The sequence below is a fragment of the Scomber japonicus genome, chromosome 15, assembly GCF_027409825.1.
Source record: "Scomber japonicus isolate fScoJap1 chromosome 15, fScoJap1.pri, whole genome shotgun sequence".
NCBI classification, from domain to species: domain Eukaryota; kingdom Metazoa; phylum Chordata; class Actinopteri; order Scombriformes; family Scombridae; genus Scomber; species Scomber japonicus.
Window position 1 is genome coordinate 4,672,692 of NC_070592.1, and position 22,176 is coordinate 4,694,867.

General features: G+C 39.6%; 1 protein-coding gene across 1 annotated transcript; it reads left to right on the forward strand.

Moving 5' to 3' along the window:
• Nucleotides 1–4,081: 4,081 nt before the first annotated feature.
• LOC128374695 (glyceraldehyde-3-phosphate dehydrogenase-like) lies at nucleotides 4,082–21,729 on the forward strand. The gene is made up of 12 exons (XM_053334958.1): nucleotides 4,082–4,125; nucleotides 4,560–4,607; nucleotides 12,962–13,061; nucleotides 14,029–14,138; nucleotides 14,272–14,362; nucleotides 15,345–15,460; nucleotides 15,723–15,804; nucleotides 16,845–16,996; nucleotides 18,508–18,586; nucleotides 19,056–19,139; nucleotides 20,303–20,400; nucleotides 21,555–21,729. The coding sequence occupies exons 2-12, from the start codon at nucleotides 4,585–4,587 to the stop codon at nucleotides 21,622–21,624; spliced, it is 1,005 nt and encodes a 334-aa protein (XP_053190933.1). The 5' UTR covers nucleotides 4,082–4,125; nucleotides 4,560–4,584; the 3' UTR covers nucleotides 21,625–21,729.
• Nucleotides 21,730–22,176: the final 447 nt, after the last annotated feature.

Sequence of the window (22,176 nt, forward strand, 5' to 3'; positions counted from 1 at the left end):
GAAAGAGAAGCAGCCTCAGGTCACAGAGCGAGCTCCGACTCCACTGGGATGACGAGAAGGAGGGAGGGAGGAGGGGGGGGGGGGTAAAAAAGAAAAGTGTTTGAATAGAAAGCTCAGAAACCAACACGTTCGTACAATCTGAGAAGCAGGAAGACAAATATCAGACAGCAGACAGCAAAGACTTGAATTACTAACCAGCTGTCTAACCATAGGGGGTTGTCATAGCAACCAGATCCCCCCCCCCCCTCCTCCTCTCTCTTTTCATTTGATAGAGCATGGTTGTGGTGGATCATGGGTATTATCAGTGCGGCTGGTATGCACCCTTGACCAATGACAATGCGTGGTCTGGAGTGTGTACACTGTTACACCATAACACACACACACACACACACACACACACACACACACACACACACACACACACACAGACACACACACAGACACACACACACACACAAAGGAGTCACATTTATCTTATCCAGGAGTTATTTTATGGCCTTTCAAAACATTCAAACTAACCTTTAGTCACATTTTTGTTTTCCAGACTTTTCCTTTTATTCCTGCCCCCCCCCCCCACCCCCCCTACCTGTATGGAGACCCCCCCCCCCACCCCCTCCCCCCTTTGGCGTCCCACCAAATGTCACACCCCTTGACATATAGAGAGTGTATGAAGAGAGCTCATTCTGGGTGCAGGAGAAGGTTTGGATGACATATTTATAGGTTGACCTTTACTTCAACCTGCACTGACTGACGTATGTAAGGACTGTATGTGCATGTCAACATGTGTGTGTGTGTGTGTGTGTGTGTGTGTGTGTGTGTGTGTGTGTGTGTGTGTGTGTGTGTGTGTGTGTGTGTTACATGTTCTTAGACATGGCATATGTTATATCAAGTGATATCTGACACATTTACAGTCTTTATAGCGTCATATCTCCTCTTAGTGTTTCCTGTTGAGCTGTGGAGGAAGTAGAGTAACAAAAAGACTCTGGTACTAAAAACACTGTAACGCTGAAACATAGAAGATGAAGATTTGATTCATTTGGACGTTGAAGCTTCATATTAGCTTCAGATTAAACTTTTAAACATCACTTCCATTGTAAAGACAGTATGAAGGGATCTAATGGTCAGTATGAACAGGAGGAATCATTACAGCAAGAAAAACAGGTTTTAATGTTCATTTTGAACCTCACTGTTGTTTTAACCCTCGTGTTCTTCTTGAGTCAAGGAAGGAAGGAAGCAAGGAAAGGAGGGAGGAAGGAAGGAGGGGAGGAAGGGAGGGAGGAAAGGCAAGAAGGAAGGGAGAAAGGAAAGGAAGGACGGAAGGATGGAGGAAAGAAGGACAGAGGAAAGAAGGGAGAAAGGAAAGGAAAAGAGGAAGGGAGGAAGGAAGGAAGGAAGGTGGGAGGGAGGGAGGGAGAGAGAAAGGAAAAGAGGAAGGAAGGAAAGAAGGAAGGGAGAAAGGAAAGGAAGGAAGGAAGGACGGAGGAAAGAAGGAAGGAAGGAAGGTAGAAGGGAGGGAGAGAGAGAGAAAGGAAGGAAGGAAAGAAGGAAGGGAGAAAGGAAAGGAAGGAAGGAAGGACAGAGGAAAGAAGGAAGGAAGGAAGGTGGGAGGGAGGGAGGCAATACTTAATTCCTGTATGAATACAAAAATAAATACACGTACAGTTCCTTTTTATTTCTAAACTGCTGTAATGATATAAATAATGAGCTGCAGTGGGACAGAAACAGAAAGCAGAGCGAGGTAGAGGAGAGCTGGTGTGAAGTGAACCTGTCGTGACATTTCCTCTGTGCATGCTGTGCTTCACGTAGCAACAAGTCTCCACAGCGTCACATGACCAGCTGACCAGCACAGTGTCATACAGCGAACATGAGACTGGACAAGGAGCGGGGGGGGGGGGGGGGGGGGGGGTTGGAGGAGGGCTGCTGCACAGTTCTGATTTTAGACTGAGGAACAAGACTCACAGATCACTTACAGGCTCATAAACTCTTAGTTGTTAAACTTTGAGTGTAGAAATGTTCGTGTGTTGTTAGTTATAGTCGTCATTTATTAGTTTTTTGTGCTTTTTTGCAGCTATAAACAGAAACGATGTAGCTCCGGTGATGGATGAGTAGACTATGTTAGAAAAACAGACAATACAAGATGTGAATATGAATAAATGAACATATAAGTGTGAGCTGGTCTGTTCTGCAGATTCTTGAGATACTAAATATATGTTTTTAACCCTCCTGTTGTCCTCAGGTCAAGGAAGGGAGGAAGGAAGGAAGGAAGGAAGGAAGGAGTAGGAAGGAAGGAAAGGAGGGAGGAAGGAAAGGAGTAGGGAGGAAGGGAGGGAGGGAGGAAGGAAGGAAGAAAGGAAAGGAGTAGGAAGGAAGGAAAGGAGGGGGGGAGGACATAGGTGAGGAAGAAAAGGAGGAAGGAAGGTAGGGAAGGAAGGGAGAGGAAGAAAAGGAGGAAGGAAGGAAGGAAGCAAGGAAAGAAGTATGGAAGGAAGGATGGAAGGAAGGAAGGAAGGAACAGTCAAAAGAGAGATGGGGTCAATTTGACCCAGGAGGACAACAGGAGGGTTAAGTAATTGTTTGAAGCAGTATCTTCATGTACAAAGAATTAATAATAATAATTGGTTTTATTTTCAACTATTTGCTAAACAAAGCCAACAATATGCCAACTTTCAGTTCTGCAAATTCAACATTTTAACAAAAAACTGCTGCTTTGTGTTAAAATCTTAAATATCCTCTAATATATTGTGTTTGTATTATTCTTCCTTCCTTCCTTCTTTCCTTCCTTCCTTCCTTTCCTTCCCTCCTCCTTTTCTTCCTCTCTCCTTTCCTTTCTCCTTTTCTTCCTCTCTCCTTTCCTTCTTCCTTCCTTCCTCCTTTCCTTCCTTCCCTCCTTCCTCCCTCCCTCCCTACTCCTTTCCTTCCTCCCTCCCTACTCCTTTCCTTCCTTCCTTCCTTCCCTCCCTCCCTCCCTACTTCCTTCCTTCCTTCCTTCCTTCCTCCTTTCCTTCCTTCCCTCCTTCCTCCCTCCCTCCTTCCTTCCTTCCTCCCTTCCTTGACCTGAGGACAACAGGAGGGTTAAGAAACATTTTAAAAGAAAAATGCATTTAACAAGTTTCCAGACCCATTAAAATTGACATCAATTCAAAAACTGTCATCAGATAATGAAAATATTACAGTTATATTTGAATGACTGCTTCATATTAAATTCAAATTAAACTTTTAAATACTTTTTTTTTGCACAGAAGGAGGACTGTGGATTTAGAAAAAGCTTAATGTGTAATAAATAATTCAGTATTTATGAAAATCACCAGCTACAGTGTCTCCTGGGAGCATCACTGTTTAACCCTCCTGTTGCCCTCAGGTCAAGGAAGTAAGGAGAGAAGGAAGGGAGGAAGGAAGATAAGGAGGAAGGAGGGAGGGAGGGAGGGAGGAAGGAAGGAAGGTAGGGAGTAAGGGAGTAAGGAAGGAAAGGAGGAAGGAGGGAGGAAAGGAGGAAGGAAGGTAGGGATTAAGGAGGGAGGAAGGAAGGTATGGAGGAAGGGAGGAAGGAAGGAAAGGAGTAAGGAGGCAGGAAGGAAAGGAGTAGGGAGGGAGGAAGGAAAGGAGTAAGGAAGGAAGGAATGATTGAAGGAAGTGAGGAAAGAAGTATAGAAGAAAGGGAAGAACGAAGGAAAAATGAAAGAAAGAGGGAGGAAGGAAGGAAGGAAAGAAGGAACAGTCAAAAGAGATGTGGTCAACTTGACCCGGGAAGACGACAGGAGGGTTAACCTGCAGGTGGACTACTTTTCTTGGCGGAGGAATATAAATCGCCTATTTAACAGAAAACAGTCCACACACACATGATCTAAATTAAGGAAACGAGACCCTCAGGAGTGTTTTTAAGGTGTCTTAATTCTCCTCTCAGCTGCTGTAGAGGAACCTGTGAACTTCTTGACTGGACTCTTACATAATAAACATGTGTGACAGGAAGCTTCACGCGCGACCTTGACAAACCCAGGCGGGGGGCGGGGGGGCGTGTCTCGGGGGCGCGCTGCGGGGATAAATTGCGGTGAGCACCTCTTGCTCGTCCCCGCTCTCACTTCTTCCCCCCGAGGACAGAACAAGCAGACCGAGGTGCATTCACACACGGTACTGTTTTTATTTTTATTTTTTTTTAAACTTCTCCTTCAGCTCTGAAGTGTTTGGCTGCAGGTGTAGAAACAGTTTTTGCAGCTTGATGTTGGTTTGGACGCTACAGGTGAAAACCAAATCTGCCATTAAAGCACCTGCAGACTCTTTAAATTGAATCTTTAGTGGCTCTTTAGTGGTTGTTCTACATGTTAATCTTTTAATATGAGTTTCTAATTAATGCATATGCTGTTTAGATGAGTTTATAAAGTGTCTTCTTGTAGAAAATACGTGTAAATTTTACGTATTTCTGCAGTTTCTTTGTGTTTTTGGGAGGATTAGTCATTAGATTCCTTGCAGCCTTTCAGTATATCTTTACATTATTAGTTCTGTCTTCTTATTGTTTTTTGCATGATTTTATATTCATTTATGTTTTTCATTTCTGCTCCTTCCAGTGAGGACTTGATCATATCAGGCAAAATGGTGAAGATTGGAATCAACGGGTGAGTTCATGCTTCTTAATTTTTGTTGTTGATCTAATTAAGTCAGTTTTTATTTGTGTAGCTTAATGTGACAAGTTTAAAAAAAAAGCGCCTCAGGGAGCTCAGCAGTGTGGACAGAAACGCAGCATCTTCTATTCAGGGAAGCCAAAATATTAGTCTTGATTCAGAGAAGGAGAAACTCTCAGCTGTAGAGTTCATGTTCTCATCCACACTTGTTTTAAACTTTTCTTTTTCATTTATAGTTTGTTTCTTTTTCCTCCAGAAGAGTTGAATTAGAGAGTTAGAAATGTATTCCTCCATCATTAAAACATCTATGAATATGCAAATATTAATCATCTCAAAAGGCTCCAAATTAGCTGCGATGTAACAAATTATGCTTTTTTTTTTTTTTACTGTTTTATGCTTGCACTGAACTGGAGTAGCTCTCTTAATCTCGCTGTAGCCTATAAGGAAGTATAATGACTATAAAGACTTTCTATTGTAGTATTCTCAGTTTTAAGGTGTTCATCCTACTTTAGGGGATGAACATGAACACAAACTGCATCTTTCTGCTGAGTGAAGGAACAAAGTGTTTTTTTGATTTTTCATTATTGATCAAACTGCACATTAGTTTTCTGTTTAATTATGTAGTTTATGTAATATTATAATAGTTTCCCTGAGTGTTTAACTGCCATATTTTGTCCTGTCAGCAATAAAAACTGTCTTACAATGATAAGAAATAAAAGAAAAGCTGTATATTCTCACTTTGGAAAAGCTACAGCTGAAGGATATTTGGTACTTGTCCTTTTTTTTAATAAATGTCTGCAATTATAATTTAATGATCAGAACAGTTGACGATTAGTTTAATCTTTTAGTTTTTTAATAGGAAACAGTAAAGAAATGGAGGCAAAATACAAATCCAGACTGTCAGATATGTAGGCCTAGTTCAGGGAGTTTGAGTGATGCAAAAGTTTTAAAAAGGACCAAATAACAAACAAAACATTTAATATAAGATGATTTTATTCTTGCTTGCCATCAAAGTTTGGTAATTTACCCCCTACTTTTCTCTTTCTTGCTATCTTGATTCTTTCACTTGGAAAACGGAAAGTGCTGAAATCATTAGAAAAGATACTTAGACACATGATGATTTAAGGTTTTATTGCTGTGTTTATGTAACACTCAGAGATAGTAATAAATATGTGTGTGTGTGCGCGCGCGTGTCGTCTCTCGTATCAGACGTTTACGATCTGCGCTAACATTTTGATTCCTTCGGTAAACTATTTATCAGAGACGACGATGATAGATGAGTTCTTCAGAGGTTAATCACGTCGGCATCTTGTGTTTAAGGTTTCATTTCGCTCACTTAAAGGGCAGTGGAGGTATCGGATGGGTGTGGAAACGCTGCACCAGATACACAAGCCCTCAACACCCTTTTTTTTTTTTATACCCTGAGCTCTCAGCTGCTGCTCAGATCAAGAACGATGTGATATTAGAGAGACAGAGGAAACCACATACTACATACTTCTATACTACACACTAAACGACCAGATAGTAAGCAGACCGTTTACACTGTAGTAAACTACACGATTACCCACAATGCATTTGGTTCCTACCCGAGCTGAAATCATCAGGCTGAAGCTGATTTCATTTTAGCTCTAACTCTGTAAATAAACCACTTTATCCACATTTCTAACCTTTTTAGGAAGAAAGTAAAGTAGCCCTTTAGATCCACAATGTGACGCTAATTTGTCCAAATAACACCTGTTTAAAGTTTTGTTCCTGAGAATTCAGAGTTAGCCGTAGCAAGTAACGCACTTCCGGTCAACACCCGTTGCCTTTTTATTAAGAAAACCATAACGATAGAATTGGTGCTTTTATTTTGAAAACGGGAAACAAACAAACCATCGCTGTAGCTAGCTTGAAACCACTGAGACGTTTGTATTTTGGGGTTTTTTTCTGAAGTTGCGTTGCATCTTGGGTAATGTGAGTGAGAGTAGTCAGCTCTTGATGCATACTCTGCATTTCTGGAGAATCTAGTAAACCATCCAGGAACTTCTCACATACTCTAAATCACATACTACACAGTTGAAACACACTACATACTTCACATGATGTCCGAGTTAGTACGAGTAGCAGAAAAGGCTCAATTTCCTCAATCTCTGATATTATTATAAGTATTCAGTAGCTGAGAGCCTAACGGTCTTCCAGCTACAGGAAGCAGACTGTTCTTATTACCTAATTTGTTCTTTTTTTGAGTGATTTATCTTTAGAAGAGATGAATGATTTTAATTTATTTGAAGATAAGAAATATATTGGAGCGTTTAGGAGACAGACACTGGAAAGGGTGGTGTGATTATCTGCTGATTTATTTCCTTTTTTATGAAGCATTAAGTCTATAAACCAGGAAAAAGAAAGATAGAAAAATGTCTATCACAGCTTCCTAGAGGCGAAGATGATGTCATAAAGTTACCTGACTGACAGAAAACCTCCAAAAATTCTGTCTTTATTTGAACGAGGGACAAAACTACAACTTACCTGAACTATTTATTTAGTCTGCAACTACTTTGATAATTGATGATCAGCTAATTGTAGCAGCTCAAGTTTAAAGCTTAAATCCTAAATGCATGTTTGAAAGTAAAAAACAAACCTTAGAAATGTTAAATAATTTTTAAAAATTGCTTTTTTTTAACATATGCAAGTAGCTGTAGCTCCTAACTAATTATTTTCTTAATTATTATTGTTTAATGGACCAATTTTTGTATTGTTTTCCCAATTTGTTGTCTTTTAAATGTCAGAAAATGGTGAAAAATGTCAACGGGTCTCATCTTTTCTCTCTCCAATAGTTCAAAACCCCAAAATATCCAGTTTACTATCATGCATTAGAAGCTAAAAACAGCTATTTTGATGGCTAAAATGAATAATTGAATTGGCTAATTGTTGCATATTTCCTGTTGAAGCCGAGCTTGACTATCTTTTGTAACTTTGTGCCTATGTACAGTAATGGCAGTAACAGGCCAGTCTGCACCGGACCCGTCTATTCTCTGGTTATTTATAGTCCTGTGTTGCTGCTGTTGTCGTGTCACGGTTGGCGTCTCTTCTTCTTCTCCTCTACACCCTTCAAACCCCTCCAATCCTCTCTCAGCCTGTATCGCCCGTTCTCCTCAGCTGTCACATTCCTTTTATTCTTCTTTCCATCCCCCCCTCCTCCTCTCCTCTCCTCTCTCGTCTATTTTTAACCCTCTAACCTTTCCGCTAAAGTTCAGAGATCATCCGACCGGTGTTTTTATGGCTGCCACTCAGACCGAGATCACCAGTGAAACATTTCCTCCTCCTTGTCCATGAAGCAGCTGCTGTCGAGCTGCTTGGAGATTTAGCTCCTTGAATTTGAATCTGGCCTCGAACCAACAGCAACACTGAGCCTTGAGGAACAGAAGATGGGCTCCGGTCCATGTTGGTGGCATCCCAAGACTAATCGAGACAAACTGCCTTTCCCCCTCATGTCCCTTCCTTATGTAAAGGAGGCAGAAACTCAGTCTAAGATGTTGTTATAGATATCGGCTAGAATAAATCACGTTATGCACCTTCGTCTGAAGTTTTGCATGTTCTTCTAGTTGTAACTTTGGGTTTATTCCAACCTCAAAGACATGCATGTTATGTTTTAGAAAGCATAACAGGAGTTGGAAGCTTGGCACTCCCTTTTTAATATGTGGAATTAATTAAAGTAAAACCAGGCGGGGAGTTCTGGTCCTCTGAAATGAGGCCAACACGGAAGTAGTAGCTGCATTCTGTCAAAAGGCCACCAGGGGGGCGACCGTCTCTATACAAGTCAATGGAGAGTTCACCAACTTCTCACTTGATTTCTAACCTCAGTAAACGTTTTCAAAATGTGTTTATGGTCTCAATCGCTAGTTTAAAGCCTTCTTCAATGCAGTATGATGTTCATTTGGGACATTTTGGCCTCCCTGATTTTATATGTGACGATAAAGCAGGGTATGCATTAGGGCGTGGCTACATCCTTATTGACAGGTTGATTGACCAATGTCCTCGAGATCCAGCCCAGTCCACAAACCAATGGGTGACGTCACGGATGTTACGTCCATTTCTTTTATACAGTCTGAGTAAAACACACTGCAGCTGCAAGAAAATACCTTTATTTTGACGTCTTCAGATTATTAGGTTTTTTTGACCTAAGTGTGCAAGTTTATTCTGATAGGTATCAAGCAAACCTCTCAGGGTGCAGCCATGTTATCCTTTTTAAATATTCACATCCAGACATGTTTTATGATGTATAAAAATAGACTTTTAATAGCTGTGTGCTTGTTCTCCAAGAATATTTTTATCTCTAAAGCTGCAACAGTTAGTTAATCAATGAATTCATCAATGCACAGAAAGTTTCAGTTTCTTAAATGTGAGGATGTAAAGTTTATTTCTCATTAATCAGAGAATAAGACGTCACTTTAGACTAATTTTTCACTGTTTCTGATATTTTTATAGATGAAACAACAAATGGATATTAATCTATAGTGAAATGAATCATTAGTTGTCTCCCTTTCACTTCAGTGTATCAGTGATGGAGGACTTTAATTGAAGTCAGTAGATGGAGATTGACGTTTTGGCTCGATGTCCCGCCGACTCCGACAGACTCACAAATCAGAGTTTGTTCAAATTTGCTCAGTGAATTTGTTCAGTCAGCCGGCAGAAACAGTACATTTGGAAATGGAGTCATTAATCTAACAGAAGAGAGTCAAAACACACACTTTTATACACACACACACACACACACACACACTGTTTTATAGTTGGTCGTCCTGTCTCTCAGAGCACAGTATAAAGTTCGTTACGTGCAGCGGTGATATCAGCCTATCAGGTGTGACTTCCTGAAGCACCTTGACCCTTGACCTTTCTGTAGATAGACAGGAGAGGGGGACAGGGTGGGGGGGGGGGGCTTGTGTTTCTGTTGTTGGTATGCAGAGTGTGTGATTGTCTCATGAGGACTTACAGTAAAGTTTGTAATGTGACTCCTGAGTGTTGCAGACATGTGATGTGATGTTATCTAACAGGACTCAGTCAGCAGGAAGTTTATTATATTACAGTGTGAGTGTGTTTTAGCTTATTTATCCCATAGTTTATCTCTTTTTTGTGCTTTATATTCATTCATTCATCCATGCAACTTTTATGCACATAGAAACAGTCCAATAAGAGCAGAATCACTCTTTTTTGCAACACAGGACAATAAAAGCACCACAAAGCAAAAACAAACCTTAAGAAACTTTCAAAATAAAAGAGAGCAGGATAATACTGGTTTAAGGATAAGAACAACCGGAGTAAACCAGCACTAAATATATTTTAATGCAGCAATAAGGAATAAAAAAAATATTTAAACTTAACTCTGTATATAGTTAATCTTGTGTTGCTCAGATTTTATTCAAATGACTAAATTCAGTGTTATTGGTAAAGTTTGTACTGTACTGTTTTATGTTTAATATTATAGTGTTGACCTTTTTATCAGAAGTATTCATTCAGCTCTTTACCATTAAATTAATACAGTGAAATAAAACTCCATTGCAAGATTTAAAAATAAAACACCGAAATGAGTCCTCCTGAAATGTACAGTAGCAGAGCTGAGAGTAGAAAGTAGAATAAATTGAAATACTCAACTACTGTACAGTTTCGAGGTGCTTGCATTGTATCACACCTGTGCAGCAGATGTTGTATTTCACTACTTTACATGCAGAAGTCACTTTTCTTTCTTCTCTCTATTAAATAATATTTGCTGGAAAACCATGAAGATTTATCCTTGAGTAAGACGTTACTGTTACTCTCTACTAATGTGTTAAATGAGTTAGTTATCCTCATTAAAACATCTACTGTGTCCTAAATCCATGATAGATACTGATTAAGCTTCCTGTCGTCCTCCCGGGTCAAATTGACCCCGTCTGTTTTGACTGTTCCTTCCTTCCTTCCTTTCTCCCTCCCTCCCTCCTACCTTCCTTCCTTCCTTCCTTCCTACCTTCCATCCTTCTTTCTCCCCACCCCCCCGATTCTTCCTTCCTTTCTCCCTCCCTCCCTCCTACCCCCCGATTCTTCCTCGCTCCTAACCTTCCTTCTTTCCTTCTTTTGTCCATCCTTCCTACCTTTCTTGTCTTCCATCCTTCCTTTCTACCTTTCTTGTCTTCCATCCTTCCTTCCTTCCTTCCTTCCTCCCTCCTTTCCTTCCTTGACTTGAGGACAACAGGAGGGTTAATGTATATTGTATATTAACCCTCATAACATAATATACAGTTTTCAGCAGTTAGTAAACCAGATAATGATGCACTTTGCAACAAAAAGTAAATCAAAAGTTAGTGTTCCTGTTTCACCTCCACTATAATCAGCTGTGAGTAGCTCGTCCACTTCCTGTTCAGTGTATGATGAGAGACTGAGAGACTAGTGTCCATCAATGCTCTCACATAAAACCTGAGGCGCTTTTTAGTCCAACGGTCACAGCTGTTATCAGTATGCTTAGTTTTCATACCGTTAATTCTCTGCAGCAGATACTAGGTGTGTGTGTGTGAGTGAAATTAAAGACAGTTATCATGCGAGTGAAGCTGCAGGCAAGTTGGCAGCTTCACTGATCAGCAACTGGAGAAGTTTATTAGACATCCAGTGTTGACTGAAGTCTGTTTAACCTTCTGTGTGTGTGTGTGTCTGCAGCAGCCTTGTCTGCTCTGATAAAGGTTGCACAGTAGCTTCATATCAGGCAGCCATTATTTCCTTTATGTATGAACAAAGAGTAAACACACATTTCATCAGCTGAACTTTACTTATGTGGCAACTCTGGACTTCTGAATGAATTCATGTGTTGAAAATGATTATTTTAACATAAATATTGTCTTTTTCTACTCAGACATGCAGCAAAACTACAAAAATAAGTTCATTTATAACACTAGAGCTTGAGAAACTAGTGACTACCAGTTATATCTTCTTTTTAAAAGCCTTTATATTACACTTCTAAACTCTCTGAATGTCCTCCAGGTTTTAAACTCTACCATTTTATTCCACACTCGTTTCCATTTATCATGAAAAGACTCTACTTTTCCTTTTCTTTACGCCTCCTTGCACCGCTAATGTTTAACCTTTTTATTTTATAAGCTAAGTCTGCATCAGGAAGGTCATGATGTCACTTCCTGTTCTCTCTTCTCTCACTCTAATCTACAAGAAATCACTTTAATCTCTCCTCCTCTCTATCAGACAGGCGTGCAGCTCCATCTCTTCCTCCTCTGTGGATGAAACGGTTAACTTTTATAAAAACTAACCAGTGTTGTTGAGCTTCGTGCCCCTTTGTTCGCTCTCGTCAGCACTTTCAGGCCGCTCGCTGTTTGACCCGCTGTGACGGCGGCCATATTAGGCGTAAACAGGCTTTTGGCTGCCGGTGCCAACTATTGTTATCTGCTGTGGAGGTTGGCAGCGGGCCTTGTATGGCTCGGCCGTCCTCTGGGAAGGAAGGGGGGGGTTGTTGGAGGGGGTAACTCATCTTTAATCTGGGCTTTAGTGTCACCTGCTGGTCAGAGAGGGAACTGCGTGGATGCAACAGTACTTAAAAACCTGCTTTATCTTCCTTCTGAGCATCTTTATAATTATTTAGAATCGATCTTTATTGTCATTGTCACAAGTACAGTGAAATTTTAAAGTGCTCACCAGTCAGTGCATCATTCAATCATAATAAAAAAATAAAAATGGAACAATAGAAATAAATAAAAATGAAAGAAGGATGATCAATAATAAATACTGTACATTTAGAGGGAAATTGATCAGTTTGCAAAAATCAACTTTTAACACCTGACTTAAAACTTTTAGTTCATCCAAACTTAACAGAAAAGATAAAAGACTAAAGAATATTGTCATGAAACAGAGACTCAGACTAATAGATGGAGCTTTTTTTTTTAATATATGTCAAAGTGCCGCTTGCCCTTTTAAATGCTTCCACATTTAAAGCTCGTACTGACTGTTCAGAGAGAGGAAACTTAACAGAAAAAGAACTTTACTATTTCAATAATGGTCACATAAAAGATCTTTTTATTAGATCGTCTTTTACTCTGGACAAAAATGACCACTTGCCCTTTTTTAATTTATCATTTATATAATTTATCTTTATCTTCTGGTCCTGCAGTCTGGGTCTTCAAATTATCTAAATTTTAAATATATTAAACATTTTCTATTTAAGTTTCACGTCAAGTTCGGTCCAAAAACCATCAAACATCTTTTTCTTTACACGCTGACTCTCCTGAGATCACACTGAGTTTTTCCTTCCACCGTTCTGACCTCTTCCTCTTCCTTGTTCCTTTTCCTCCCTCTCTTCTTCTTCTTCTTCCTCCTCTTCCTCCTTGCGTTTTCAGATTTGGACGTATCGGCCGTCTGGTGACCCGTGCCGCCGCCATCGGAGGCAAGGTCGAGGTCGTGGCCATCAACGATCCCTTCATCGACCTGGACTACATGGTGAGAGGCTCCACTCAGACAGGAAGTGGTTACTCTGAACTCACTCATGACTCGAATCTCTCATATTATACATCACATTTTAAAGTGATAAGATTTGATATTCCTTTTATTAGTCCCACAAATGAATAATATTACAGCAATGTGGGAGAATAAAAAAGCATCAAACAGAATAAAGAACAATAAATAAAAAGTATAAAAGCAATAAAAAACAATAGTGGTAGATAAGTAATATTGATGTTTAGTGATAATAAACCTGAGTTGAGAGTGGTGTGTGTGTGTGTGTGTGTGTGTGAGAGAAAAGTACCTGAAGTGTGAAAAGAGGGCGAGATTAGTAGTCGTTAGTTTGGGATAAATTAGGAGGAAGTGGAGACAGTCAAATGAACCCTTTCTGCAACATCTTAACCTTCCTGTCGTCCTCCCGGGTCAAATGGACCCCGTCTCTTTTGACTGTTCCTTCTTTCCTTCCTTCCTCTTTCTTTGCTCCTTCCTTCCTCCCTCCCTTCCTTCCTTCCTTCCTTCCTTCCTTCCTTCTTTACTCCTTTCCTTCCCTCCTTCCTTCCTCCCTCTTTACTCCTTTCCCTCCTTACTCCTTTCCTTCCCTCCTTCCTTCCTTCCTTCCTTCCTCCCTCTTTACTCCTTTCCCTCCTTACTCCTTTCCTTCCCTCCTTCCTTCTCTCCTTCCTTCTCTCCTTCCTTCCTCTTTTCCTCCCTTCCTTCCTCCCTCTTTACTCCGTTCCCTCCTTCCTTCCTCCCTCACTCCCTCCCTCCCTTCAGTCTTTCCTCCCTCCCTCCTTTCCTTCCTTCCTTCCTCCTTTCCTTCCTTGACCTGAGGACAACAGGAGGGTTAAGACCTTTTTTTTTATTTTCTAATTATATATTTTAATCACATTTATTCCTTTTTTAAGATCCTACCTGCTTTTATGTTCTCTCATCCCTCCTTCTTCTTCTTCTCCTTCTTCTCCTGCAGGTCTACATGTTCAAGTATGACTCCACTCACGGTGTGTTCAAGCACGGAGAGGTGAAGGCCGAGGGCGGCAAGCTGGTCATCGGCAACATGCACATCACCGTCTTCCACGAGTACGTCTTCCTCCTCCTCTTCCTCCTCCTCCTCCTCCTCTTCCTCCTTTTATACTATTTTATATTCACATTTCTAGCAGCGTGAATCCAGCAGTCGTCTGAACTAACGTGTGTTTCTGTGACGTCGTTGCAGGAGAGACCCAACCAGCATCAAATGGGGCGATGCTGGAGTCGACTACGTTGTGGAGTCCACCGGTGTGTTCACCACCATCGAGAAGGCCTCCGTAAGTTTGGCAGCAAAACAGGAAATTTAGGCTCTTAATTTATTTCATGTTAGAATTTAAGAAGCACTTTGTATTAACCCTTTACATACTGTTCATGTCCTGACTCATAATTAGTCTCTACACTAGTTCACATTCATAGATTCCCCCATCTGTCATTAATAAATGTTAGATTAATGTTATGGGGGAAATTATTTTTTATTTTATTATTATTATTATTATTATTATAATTTTTTATTATTATTATTTTTTATTTTATTATTATTTTTATTTTATTATTATTATTATTTTTTTATTATTATTTTTTTATTAAGTTTTAATTTTTGTATTATAATTTATTATTATAATATATTTTTATTATGTTTTATTTTATTTATATTTATCATTATTTTTTTATTTTATTATCATTATCAAGCTTTATTTATTATAAATTATAATATATTTCTATTTTATTATTATTATACACTTTTATTTTTTATTATACATTTTTATCTTTTTTTTTTTACATTATTATCATTAAGTTTTATTATAAATTTGTATTATTATTATTATTATTATTATTATTATTATTATTTATTATATTAAATAACTATTTAATGATCCAGGCGAACATTTTATAGAATATGAAGAATACAACATGTTTTAATGCTGATATTTTAAATTTGTTTAATAAACAGGTCTAACTTGTGCATTTGTATAAACACAAAATGTGTATCAGCTGCAGAAAAATGTAAAAATGATGCATTTAATTTACATTTTTTTCATACTGTGGGTCAAAATCTAGCTAAAGGAAATATCTTACAATGTTTTCACAGCTCTCAAATGTAGAAAAAAATGAGTCAAATCTGACCCTTAACAGTATGTAAGGGTTAAATATTAATGATGTTTCTTAAATCTGATATTTAAAAGGCAGAAATACTGTTTTTTAATTTCACCCTTGATGTGACACCTCTGACCTTTTTTAACCCTCTTTCCCCTCCGACAGGCTCACCTGCAGGGCGGTGCTAAGAGGGTGGTGATCTCTGCCCCCAGCGCCGACGCTCCCATGTTCGTTATGGGCGTCAACCACGAGAAGTACGACAACTCCATGAAGGTTGTCAGGTGAGTCTCTGCTCAGACTGGATCTGGGTCTTCAGCAGGAGGAGGAAGAGGAGGAGGAGGAGGAGGAAGAGGAAGAGGAGACATGTTTGTTTTTAAAATGCTTAGATTCATAATTAGAAGTGAAACATGTCCGATATCGCCTCATTTCTTCTTCTACTTATGTTTTTAATGCTGTCAAACCAAGATCATAACTTATAATATATTCCGTATAAGCATCTGTGCACTATTGTTTTAACTTCATATTGTTTGTCTGTCTCCATAGCAACGCTTCTTGCACAACCAACTGCCTGGCTCCCATCGCCAAGGTCGTCAACGACAACTTCGGCATCGTTGAGGGTCTCATGGTAAAGATGGCAGACTTTTTTATTTATATGACACAGTTGCGGCAATCTAATTTAATAGGTTTCAATATTTTTATTAATTTAATATTATATAGTTTATCTATATTAGGAAATGCTTACTGCAAATTAGTAGAGCCTGAAGTCAAGAGAGAAAAAAAGAGGGAAAAAAAACTAAGTATTAAACATTTTGCATCAGAAATTACAAAAATCATGAATTAAATCAGCTTTAACCCTTAAAACATCCTGATGAGAGCTGCAACTTTACTGTCTTTGGTCTCTCTCTCAGTGCTTTTATAGTGTTTTAACCCTTCTGTTGTCCTTGAGTCGAGGGAGGAGGGAGAAAGGGAGGAGGGAGGAGGGAGGAGGAAGGGAAGGTAGGGAGGAGGAAGGGAAGGTAGGAGGGAGGGAGGGAGGAAGGGAAGGTAGGAGGGAGAGAGAGGGGAGGGGAGGGGAGGGGGAGAGAGGGGAGGTGAGGAAAGGAAAGGAAAGGAAAGGAAAGGAAAGGAAAGGAAAGGGGAGGGAGGGAGGGAGGGAGAGAGAGGGGAGGGAGGAAAGGAAAGGAAAGGAAAGGAGGGAGAGAGGGGAGGGAAGGAAAGGAAAGGAAGGAGAGGGGAAGGAAAGGAGAGAGGAGGGAAGGAGGGAAGGAGAGAGGGAGTGTAGGAGGGAAGGAGAGAGGGAGTGTAGGAGGGAAGGAGAGAGGGAGTGTAGGAGGGAAGGAGAGAGGGAGTGTAGGAGGGAAGGAGAGAGGGAGTGTAGGAGGGAAGGAGAGAGGGAGTGTAGGAGGAAAGGAGAGAGGGAGTGTAGGAGGAAAGGAGAGAGGGAGTGTAGGAGGAAAGGAGAGAGGGAGTGTAGGAGTGAAGGAAAGAGGAAGGAGGGAGTGTAGGAGGAAAGGAGGGAGGAAGGAACCGTTAGCTGGTGAACATATCGGAGCATTTAGCAGCTAAAGAGCTACACTAGTTAATTTTAAGGTAGATTTGATTGACAGCACCAAGACACAAATCCTGCATCTCTCCTCTAACCCTCCCCCCTCCTTCTTCTTTCAGAGCACCGTCCACGCCATCACCGCCACACAGAAGACCGTTGATGGTCCCTCTGGTAAGCTGTGGAGGGACGGACGCGGCGCCTCCCAGAACATCATCCCCGCCTCCACCGGAGCCGCCAAGGCTGTCGGCAAGGTCGTCCCCGAGCTCAATGGGTACGCTTCACTCTTTCTCTCTTTCTTCCTTCCTTTCTTTCTTTTGTCTGATTTCCTCCCAGGATTTAAAAAAAAAAAAAGACTTGAGCACATTTTTGGTGCTTAATGGAAAAACTTAACACGCTCGGGGGGAACTTAATTTGCAACTACAGCGAGCGAAGCCTGACCTTTGACCTCTTTTCCCAACTGAAATACTGAAATCCTTTTACCAAATTAAAAGTTATTACAGTTAAAAAAATAAAGTCCAGCAGAATTTATTAAAGTAATTTGGCATAAAATTGGACTCTGACTTCTAAATTGAATAATTTTGAGGTTGAGCTATTTCTCCAAAGAGTCACAAAATGAATCTCAGAGGTCATGAGGAAAGAAAAGGGGGGGGGGGCAACTTTCTCTTTTTCTGGACTTTTCTGTAATCTATTTTTTATTTTATTTTTTTATTTTGGGTCATTGAAACAGTTATTAAAATATGAAACCATGTGAGAAGTTTAGAGGGGAAATCTGAAACATGAGGAATCACAACACTGCTTTTATATAAGAACTTAGTGCTGGACAATATCACAGTATTTTTCAAAATAAAAGCGGTTTCATGCATTTTTTTTTTTTTTAATGCATAATCAGCTGTTCACCACATCTTCTACTGGTTGAGAGAGGAACTACTACTCTACTGCAGTAGATTGACTTAGGATGGATTATTTTACTGTCATGATGAGTGAATATTAGTAATATCAGAGCTGCCTACGTCCCGTTTCTCCCGTATTTTAGACTCTTCTCCCGCAGCTCTCCCGTTTTATCCTTTCTCCCGTAATTTACAGCCCCAACTTTGGATGATGATGATGATGATGATGATGATGATGATGATAATAATAATTAAAAAAAACAACGCAATAAGAGGTTTTATTTTGAAAAGCTTAGACAGGAAGCCACCGCAGCTCCGTTAGTTTAACAGAAGCTGAAACACACAGTGAAATGTTTTAACTAAGTAAAAGTGCTTCCAGAGTTTCCAGCCTGCATCAGACGATGCTGAGTTTACTGACTAATTATTAAAAAACAGGAAGTGTGAACTATCGTCATGGTAACTCACTCGGCAGGCAAACTTCTTCTGCTGTTTGTTGAGCGGCAGGAAGCGAAACACTGAAAATGGTCCCGCCTGTTTCTAACGTTGTGTAATGAAATACACCGGTATGGCGCTACATTAAAAATATACACCGGTATTCAGTGTGAACCAGTAAACTGCCCAGCACTAAAAGAAGTCACAGGTCAAAAAAGTTGGTTTAAACTTTAATTATGTTGTATTTTACAAGCTAATCTAGTTTTGTGTGAAATATCAACCTTTTTAAACACACTTGCGCTTTCAAATTAAAGTTAAAAGTACAATATTTCCCTTTTTTTAATATATAATAGAGTTGAAGTATTGTTGTACTTGGTTTCCTCCTCTGGTCTCGGGGCTGTAAAAGGAATAAAATCATGAGTTATTATAAAGTCTAACGAGCTTTTCTCTTTTCCTCTCACAGTAAACTGACCGGTATGGCTTTCCGTGTTCCCACCCCCAACGTGTCCGTGGTTGACCTGACCGTCCGCCTGGAGAAACCCGTAAGTCTCTCTGAAGCTGCTTCACATCAGCTGCTTCTCTTTAGAGCCGATAGTCGGCTGATAATTCACTTCTCCTACCTTCATACTGCAGAATTAAAACATTTAAAGAAGTTACTATTATTAACCTTCCTGTCGTCCTCCCGGGTCAAATTGACCCCGTCTGTTTTGACTGTTCCTTCCTACCTTCCGTCCTCCCTTCCTTCTTTCCTCCCTCCTCCCTTCCTTCTTTCCTTCCTCTTTCCTCCCTTCCTTCCTCCTTTCCTCTGTCCTTCCTCCCTTCCTTCCTTCCTCCCTCCCGTCTTCCTTCTTTCCTCTGTCCTTCCTCCTTTCCTTCCTTCCTTCCGTCCTTCACTCGAGGACAACAGGAGGGTTAAAAAGCCCATTTTTAAACCCAACAATTGTTCCCTCCTTTTTTAGTTAATTTTTTTTTTTTTTTTTTTAAATTGCATTTCATTTTCTTCTCTTTCAGGCCAAGTACGACGACATCAAGAAGGTCATCAAGGCCGCCTCTGAGGGACCCATGAAGGGAATCCTGGGATACACAGAGGACCAGGTACAAAAAACACTTCTCTTTTTTAAAATTATATTTGATGTATAGACAGATGAAGTGGGGTTGTGTAGCGTCGCACTTGAGCCACTAGATGGCAGCATTTCTCTAAATAAATGAAGCAGCAGATCAAAGTGTCCTTGTAATACCTGATGAAGCAGAGTTGAGGTTTCTGGCACAACATGAGAGATAAGAGAGGAAAAAGACAAATATCCAGCAACACTTGTAGTATAGAAGAACTTTATCATTACACCAACACCAGGGTCATCATAAAACACATTACAAGCATTTAAATACAGGATTTAAAAAGCAGAAAAGGTTAATAAATATCCCCAAATAACCAATTTTGTGCATCCAGCCAATTAGTTATCTACCAAGGTGGGTGTTAACTGCAGATAATTAAACCTTTTTTTAATATATTAATTAAAACATCAAGTCTGTTAAATCAATACATGCTGCATAAATCTTTGACAGTGCAAAAATATTAGGTTTCTTGCATGTTATTGATGGACGTAATCAAAATAATCAAGTAAAAATCATTGAAGTAGTTTTCTAATTTCATCTGGCTTGGCTGCACTGCCAAATAAAGCTTTATATCATAAATGAAATTAAGCTTTATATTATAAATACGTGATTAAATCTTTAAGATGAAGAAGAGGAAGTTTTAAAAGTTTGTATCCAGCCAATTGGTTATCTACCAAGATGGGTTTTAACTTCTGCTGAAATGAAAACTGCAGATAATTAAACCTTTTTTTTTTTTTTTTTTTTTTTTAAATATAAATTAAAACATCAAGAGATGCTGCTCAAATCTTTGACTGTGCAAAATTTTAGGTTTCTTACATGTTATTGAGGGACTTAAACCAAATAATAAAGTAAAAATCATTTAAAAATAGTTCATCTAAATCCATCTAGTTTTCATCTGGCTTGGATGCACTGCCAAATAATGCTTTATATCATAAATGAAATAAAGCTCAATATAATAAATACTTGATTAAGACCTTAAGTTGAGGAAGTTTGGTGCTTTCACTGCATCCGTTATTCTCTTTGGATCAAACTTATAAAAGCTGATACAGTTTCTCAGTAAACTTGTGACCATCTTAATTTAAAACCTGCCTTTTTACATGTATAACAACCACTTACATATGTTCTCCTCTCCTGTCTGCTCTCAGGTTGTGTCCACAGACTTCAACAGCGACTCTCGCTCCTCCATCTTCGACGCCGGCGCCGGCATCGCACTCAACGACCACTTCGTCAAGCTGGTCTCCTGGTGAGTTAACAGCGAGATATCTGCAGGGTTAAACATGGATCCACATTTAGAGAAGTCTTTTTGTTAGTATACTTCCACCACAGCTCAACAGGAAACACTAAGAGGGAATTAGATGCTAAAAAGACTTTAAATGTGTCGGATATCTATTTGATATGACTAACTCAGACTGCTGATGCCTCATTATCTTCAGAGAAATGTTTAATTAAATTCAAGAATCAGATTTAGTCCTCCATCACTTCCATTGTAAAGTGCATTATAAATGGATGCTCTAATGGTCAGTATGAACAGGAGGAATCATTACAGAAAGAAAAACATGTTAGTCTTCATATGAGAAACTTAACTTAACACATTAAATAGGTCATAAATGTATTTCTAAAAAAGGTGTAAAAAGCATTTCAACCATTTAGATTTGAATTGTGGAGCTAGGCTTCACAAACTGTGTTTCAACATTTCTGTGTTCAGGATTTAGTGATTAGCATAAACCCGCCCCTGCTGCTGTAGAGGTATAAATACATTCAGCACACACTACTACTACTACAGTCTACAGTTAGCCGAGTTAGCCACCAAGCTAACCACCGAGTTAGGACCTAGCGTCCATGTTTCTGGTAGAGGTGGTGACTTTGACAGGTGACACCTGGTAGGGGGCGGGGCTTCAGCTGACTCGGTGGCCACGCCCACAGTGTTTGGAGCAGAGAAAGAGGCTGATTTTTACACAACTTTGAAGCCTAATTTCATATTTTTGTCGACTTTTTTAATCATTCAAATTTGGCAGGGTGGTTAACAACACACTTTTCTGTGGTATGTCAAACTCAGAACACATATTTATTCTTACTTTACACAGACTTTAAGTTATGAGCTGTAAAATAGAGAAAGAGTCCTTGTGACCTTTTTGTTTTTAGGACTTTAATTCTGATATTGTTGTTGCAGTGCTTATGCAAATTCAGCAATGAATAATGAAATGTAGTGAACTCCTACACACTGTCAGCACAAAATCTATTAAAAGAAGCTGCTGCATTTTCCCTCAGACATAAATTAATATGATCACAATGTACCTGCTGCTTTAATAAAAACCACTACTTTTTAAAAATTAAATTACATATGTTATATAATACACCTACTCCATCTAATTCACTCTGTTCCCGGTTTGTCTGCAGGTACGACAATGAGTTCGGCTACAGCAACCGTGTGTGCGACCTGGTCCAGCACATGTTCACCAAGGAGTAAAAAAAGTCTCCTCAACCTCATCACTCTTCTACCATGATGCAGTGTCCCCTTCCCATGATTCCCCTCTTCCCTTTTACCTGTAACTGGATGCCACGCCATCCTTCCCCCGGGAGCAAACTCATCTCCATCAAACGTCTAGCTGATTGATGATGATGATGATGATGATGATGATGATAAGTCTTTTTATATGATTAAGTCACCTCTGTTTCGGTCCAGCAGTGAAGGCTGCAGCAGGCGTCGTTTGCTGCACATGTACAGATGTTCTTCCATCACTGAACTGTTTTGGACTAAATGGTGGTTGTTGCACTCCACATGCACAGTGGCTCCTTTGCACTTAACATGAAAATAAAGTCATCAGTTCATGGAAACACTTGCTTTATGTTTGTTTGTAAAGATGAACTATCGTGTGTCTGTGTGTGTAGCTTTGTATGGAAGTATCTGCATTTGTTTAGTTAGGTGATTAATTAGTGACATTAATATTTTTGTAGACTAGGAAAACAAAATATACCTCAGCAGTTTCTTTCTAATATCTATAATATACTTTAGATTTAA